The sequence below is a fragment of the Coturnix japonica genome, chromosome 4, assembly GCF_054131305.1.
Source record: "Coturnix japonica strain WE chromosome 4, WE-NBRP24, whole genome shotgun sequence".
NCBI lineage: Eukaryota > Metazoa > Chordata > Aves > Galliformes > Phasianidae > Coturnix > Coturnix japonica.
The window spans coordinates 23,853,551-23,859,864 of record NC_140666.1 but is presented as its reverse complement, the minus strand read 5'-3'; the positions used below and the strand labels follow the sequence as shown (position 1 = coordinate 23,859,864).

At 41.6% G+C, this 6,314-nt stretch overlaps 1 protein-coding gene across 2 annotated transcripts; it reads left to right on the top strand.

Annotated features, from left to right (window-relative positions):
- Positions 1–1,071: 1,071 nt before the first annotated feature.
- Positions 1,072–5,538, top strand: MCTS1 (MCTS1 re-initiation and release factor). 2 transcript variants are annotated; one of them, XM_015860825.3, is made up of 6 exons: positions 1,072–1,204; positions 1,429–1,581; positions 2,119–2,216; positions 3,278–3,411; positions 4,325–4,392; positions 5,314–5,538. In XM_015860825.3, the coding sequence occupies exons 1-6, from the start codon at positions 1,194–1,196 to the stop codon at positions 5,393–5,395; spliced, it is 546 nt and encodes a 181-aa protein (XP_015716311.1). In that variant the 5' UTR covers positions 1,072–1,193; the 3' UTR covers positions 5,396–5,538. The 2 variants fall into 2 exon arrangements, 1 of the variants encoding a protein (XP_015716311.1); XR_014945708.1 differs by lacking the exon at positions 3,278–3,411 and having other exon boundaries at positions 4,312–4,392.
- The last annotated feature ends 776 nt before the right edge of the window (positions 5,539–6,314 follow it).

Genomic DNA, 6,314 nt, shown 5'->3' with positions numbered 1-6,314 from the left:
TGGAAGCTTGGCTGAACGTTGTGTGGATGCTGTCGTTTGGAAGCGTCGCGTTTTAATGAGTTGTTCATGTATCGCGGTTGATTTGATATAGAAAAGGTGCTTGAATGGTGGCCTGATCTTTCATGCCGGTGACTCTGAAGCCTTTGGGAGCAGAGCGCGGTGTCAGCACGTTCCATCACAGCATCACACCGCCCTATGGATGAGCACGGCCCTTCCTCGGCTGTACTGAGAGACAGCCACATCCCGCTTTGCCATCCGTGCACATGCACAGAGACGCGGCACATTCCATTCACAGAATCACAGAATGACCCAGGTTGGAAGGGACCTCAAGGATCATGTAGTTCCAACCCCCCTGCCTGGCAGGGCCACCAAACATACACATTTACTAGATCAGGTTGTCCAGGGCCCCGTCCAACCTGGCCTTGAACACCTCCAAGGACGGGGCATCCACAACCTCCCTGGGCAGCCTGTTCCAGGGCCTAACCACTCTCCTAGTGAAGAACTTCCCCCTAACATCCAACCTAAATCTTCCCTCTTTTAACTTAAAACCATTTCCCCTAGTCCTGCTATTATCAGCCTTTTCGAAGAGTTTACTCCCATCCTGGGAGTAAGTTCCCTTCAGGTATTGAAAGGCTGCAATGAGGTCACCCCGCAACCTTCTCCAGGCTGAACAAACCCAACTCCCTCAGCCTGTCCTCATAGGGGAGGTGCTCCAGCCCCCTGATCATCTTCCTGTCCCTCCTCTGGACCCTTTCCAAAATCTCCATATCGTTTTTGTACTGAGGGCTCCACACCTGGACACAGTACAACAGATGGGGCCTCACAAGAGCAGAGTAGAGGGACAATCACCTCCCTATCCCTGCTGACCACCCCTCTCCTGATGGAGCCCAGGATCCCATTTGCTTTCCGTGCTGCCAGTGCGCACTGCTGGCTCACGTTAAGTTTCTCATCTATCAGGACCACCATGTCTTTCTCAGCCGATCTGCTCTCCAGGCCCACTCCTCCCAGCCTCAGCAGTTCCGTTGTCATACAGCGGCGCGACATGCCGTAAAGCGCGCGGCGTTTCCGGCTGGCGCTGGAGGGGGAGGGCCGGGACCTCGTGTGAGGGAGCGCGGAGTCCCGGCAGCCCGCCCCGCGCCCGCCGGTCCACGCCCGGCACAGGATCTCGCTGTCCCGGCTCCCACCGCCCCAGGATGTTCAAAAAGTGAGTGGGGTTGGTTGGGCTGATTGTAGGAGGCCGCTATGGGCCCTGTGAGTGCGCTCGGCCGGGCTCGGCGCTCCGTCCTCCTCAGCAATAGGGCCGGGGCCGGCGTCACGGCTCTTGTAAGCTTGTATCTCAAAGTTGGGCACATTATGTTGTTAATATCTGTGAACGTTACGTCGTTTGGGCAGCTAATTCAGTGTTTCTGAAATGTTTTTGCTCGGCAGATTTGATGAAAAGGAGAACGTATCGAACTGTATCCAGCTGAAGACTTCAGTTATTAAAGGTATTAAGAACCAGCTGATAGACCAATTTCCTGTTATCGAACCATGGCTAAACCAAATCATGCCAAAGAAAGACCCCGTCAAAATAGTAAGATGGTGAGTTTCTTTTTGTTTAACCTCACCTCTGTTTCCAACATGCTTGGTTTGCTTCATGTATATGCTGACTTTCTATAGGAGAACAGCCTAGGGGCTTTAAAAGGATGTATTCATTCTTGTGGATAGAATTGCCTGTGTGTGCTCATGATGCTGTTGAAAACATGCTTGTAGGGTGCTGGAGGAAAATGGGAATGCCTGCTGGTAAATATCTGGACCTGTATGGTGACTCTCTTGGGACTGGCTTGTTGTTGAAGGGAAGCATTCAGCTTTATGGCTTCAGAAGATCAAACTGTTTTATTTTATTAGAGGATAGGATATTTTTGCTGGCTTTTGTGATCAGCTGTCTGTCTGTCTGCGGAACAGGAGAGGGAATAGTGCATGAGGCCAAGAAAGCATCTGGTATTTTTAGTTTTATATGTTCCTGATAATTGACTGCCTTAATTATCCTCAGTTGCCAACGTAGATCAGAATATGTGTGGCCTTTAATTTACGAAAGAGCTAAGTAGTTGTTAAGGTTACATTGATTTTATTTTGCAGTCATGAACATATAGAAATCCTCACTGTGAATGGAGAATTGCTGTTCTTCAGACAAAGAGAAGGGATTTTTTACCCGACGCTAAGGTTACTTCACAAATGTAAGTTCTCTAAGGACGGTGGTTGTGGGAGCAGAGGGGTGAGTGTGTCAATAAAAAGACCTCTGTAAAACTGAGTTAAAAAAACCTATTGATATTTATATAGTGCACTGTACAGATCTTAAAGATGTATTATATATTTCCGTCTGTATTTACATTGCTGCTTTAGGTATCTAGGTGGCTTGTTATCTCCAAAATAAATGTAATTTTCTATATTAAGTAATCCGACTTTTGATTTTTAGGTATTACGTTGCAGAATTCTTGTGCTTCCTTCTAGCTTCCTTCTAGCTTCCTTCTAGCTTCCTTCTAGCTTCCTTCTAGCTTCCTTCTAGCTTCCTTCTAGCTTCCTTCTAGCTTCCTTCTAGCTTCCTTCTAGCTTCCTTCTAGCTTCCTTCTAGCTTCCTTCTAGCTTCCAGCTTTTACTTCTTAAAATATAATCTTTAGCATTACTTTATCTCTACTCTTGCTATTCTCCTCCATTCTGTTACTGCTTTGGATGGCTTTGGCTGTCCATAAAACGTTGATCTGTATTTAAAAACCATGTTTGAAATACTTGATGTTGCACAAACCTGGAGAATGCTTGTGAGAACTGACCTTCATGAATTTTGTCTGCCTTTGCCTATTTTGTCCCATTACTTCTGAAGTGTTTATTTGTAATGGAAGTAGTTATATGTATGGTTATGGGGTTTTTTGTTTGTTTGTTTTCCTTTTGAGGCATTTAACATCCCTTAGGATGCAGGCACTTCAGTGATTGTTTTATTTGGCTGAAGCTTGTTTTAGTTTTTTATTGCTTTTATAAGGGCTGTGTGTACATGCAGGAAGGATAGGCCTTCTGTTTGGTTCTGAGATCCCCAGCCTTTAGCTCTCAGAACAAAGATTTAATCAGGAAAAACAGTACCTGTGTTTTTTCAGGACAGTGTTGCCCAGCATGAGTGCTGCTAATAATTTCTCAACCTTCTTGCCCATGCAGCACATTATACATCTAATTGCCCTGGTATGGTAATGAATTATTCATATTGTTATCTTAATGTATTAATTGTAATGCTGTATCTTTCCCCTCTTAGATCCATTTATTCTACCACATCAGCAGGTTGATAAAGGAGCCATTAAATTTGTACTAAGTGGAGCTAATATAATGTGTCCTGGCCTGACGTCTCCTGGAGCAAAACTTTACCCCGCTGCCGTTGATACTGTTGTTGTATCCTTCTTTAATTATGAATTACTTCTTGCTGAGTTGAATTTGTATGTGTATGTTCTCAGCTGGTTACGAACTTAATTACTTTGGTGTTGAATATTATTTCATGGAATAACTAGTAACCTGAAAAGATTTGCAAAGCTTTAAATGTTATTTGGAAAGATTCATGTTGTTCTTAATCCTTTTTTCCTGTTGTGATGTTTCAAAGCCCCCCCAGAATTAAATATTCCTACTGTGCTTGGTTAGATGGGAAGCTCTTCTGTTAATGTAATGGGTAAGAGAAGCTCCTCCGGTGTTAGGCAGGGTTGCTGAAAGAGGTGAGGTACAACATAATTTTTTCCCCTGCTTCCTTAAAACAATTATCTCCTTCAGTTATAGAAGAGCACAGTTCATTTCTTAGGGAATGAATGCGTTACTGAGAAAGGAGCTGTGAGCAAATTCAGTATCACTGCCAACCTCTACAGGTGTTGTTGCTATTCAGATGCGATTGGAGAAGATGCATGTGTAGTATTACATGCTGCTGAGCTTTGAGAAGGATGTCTCGTTCCATTATCTTCTAGATTTCTTCAGATATGTCTCAGTTCTTCTGTACAGTGTGATGTAAAATGGTGCCATGTGTAGCTGCAGCACCAGTATTAGATGGGGAGGAACATATGGAGAGTTGTGTTGGGAGGTTGCTTTGTAATTGCTATTTGAAGTTCATAAATATGTGCTTCGCATTCTGTGCACTGATTCAGCTGTTCATTTTGCCTGTCTTCAAGAGTTAGTGCTCTGCAATTACTGGAAGGACAAAAGTTCTACTAGGAAGTTTGATGCTTTTTTATAAAGTGATTTCCTTAAGTTACTTGTTACTGCTTTTACTGTTTGGAAATAACATTTAAAAAACCAACCTGTTTTCCTTAGCGGTAATTTTGAGGCAATAATGGCAGAAGGAAAACAACATGCATTATGTGTGGGAGTCATGAAGATGTCAGCTGATGACATGTAAGTGTTGTAAAAAAATGAAATATAACTTGTCCCATATCATAATTTCTTCTTTAGTTTGTAATTTAAGCTCTACTGTCAAGGTTATTGAATCACTGTTGCAATGTGTTTCTTTTATGTATAGCGTTTATTTAAGCTTTTTTGATTAACATTAAGCTGGGAAGAAGGAGGCAAGGAATATCTTTCCTAGTTATTTATTCACGAAACGGAGTCAAAATAGTTACTTTATGTGAATATAGATATAGAAGACAAACAACTTTGGTGGTGTCTCTGAATGTCAGTATTTCTTACGCTCTGATAATACTTTATCAGAGATTCTGCTGAACTCTGCTAAATCATATCCCTGGGCACCACATCCAAATGGCTCTTAAACACATCCAGGGATGGTTATTCAATCACCTTCCTGGGGAGCCTATTCCAGTATTGACTACCCTTTCTGTAAAGAAGTGTTTCCTAACATCCAACCTAAACTTACCCTGGCACAACTTGAGGCCATTAAGAAAAGGTTGAGAGAAGGAATATGTAACTACCTTTGTCCCATCCCACATCTTCAGAGATTTGCTGTGGTCATTGAAAGCCTGTGCGTTCCTAATCCTTACTTCAAATTCACTTGAATATTGTATTCCTGCGGGAAGTAACATGAACTGGAAAGGGAAATGGCAGTGCTCTATGCGCGCTGTTTTCTGTGATACTGTCTAAAACAGAAAATTAAGAAGCAATAGTATTTAGATCACTTTGTATTATGATACTCAATGCGTTAGTGGAATTAACACAGGTATTTTCCTTCTTGATTCCCAGGGGATTTAAACTTTTCTGCCCTAGAATGATGAGTCATTTACAAGCGCAGTTTGTACTTTCAATGTGGTGTTTTATACTGCTCCAAAATTAACCTAATACTTCTGTGCTTTTGTTCTTCATCAGTGAGAAGGTCAACAAAGGGATTGGTATTGAAAATATCCATTATTTAAATGACGGTCTTTGGCATATGAAGACATACAAGTGAAACAAAAGGAACTGTGTTACTCCAAGGGAATGCACTTAGGTTAAATGTGGACTGCTTTGTAATTCCTCGTTTTTAATGTGACTGAATGTACAAATTATTTTGTTCTGTGGCAATGCTAAATAAAACAAGTGAATGCAAAAGTACCGATAGGCTACGATAGTTTTCTAGATTTCTTTTTACTACAGTTTTGAAATGGTTTGTCTTAAGCCCAAATCTTCAGTCACTGAAGGTATCTGGTGGGAAAAATCCTGCACAGACTGTGAGTAGAGTTTCAAATGAAAAGGAGGAAAAAGCCAAGGAATGTTTACATTTTTATGCTCCTCTAAAACAGTAATGTAAAATATATGTGAAATATCATTAGTACAGTTTCTCAAACCTTCATAACACTTCAGATTTTTTTGCTTCTGATTTAACATCTCACCAGCCTATCTCCTTATTGAATGTGGAGAAATGGTTTGGTTTTTTTTAACTTATTTATTAACAGCATTAACTTTAGTATTTTACTTCAGGAATACTTCTTTTTAAGAAGCATTTATCAATAGGATTTAAGAACATAAAGTCATATGTGGACTATAAAGTCTTCTGTCTTAGATCATAACTTAAGAATATATATAAGCTCAAATTTCTACCTACCAACACTGATACTGCTCTCCTTACCGTGGCACTTACTGCAGTGGTGGTCATGCTCCAAATGGAGTATGTGCCAGTTGGTGCCTGATGTGCGACTCCCTGTTTGCGCCTTACTTTAGGAGCAGAAATAAAATCACCGTTCAACAAAAGCACGATAGCAAAACATAGCTCTAGGGGGACTTCAAAAGGGATGTCAGCTTCTGGAGGCTGTTACACATGTACACCTGCACAAGTGTATAGAGAGCACTGTTTGTCTTAGTAATCCACTTTGTTCAGTGATTGTGTACTC

Coding starts and splice junctions, on each gene's coding strand:
- MCTS1 (XM_015860825.3), top strand. Junction 1,582..2,118: donor CCCGTCAAAATAGTAAGATG/GTGAGTTTCTTT, acceptor TTTATTTTGCAG/TCATGAACATATAGAAATCC. Junction 4,393..5,313: donor AAGATGTCAGCTGATGACAT/GTAAGTGTTGTA, acceptor GTTCTTCATCAG/TGAGAAGGTCAACAAAGGGA.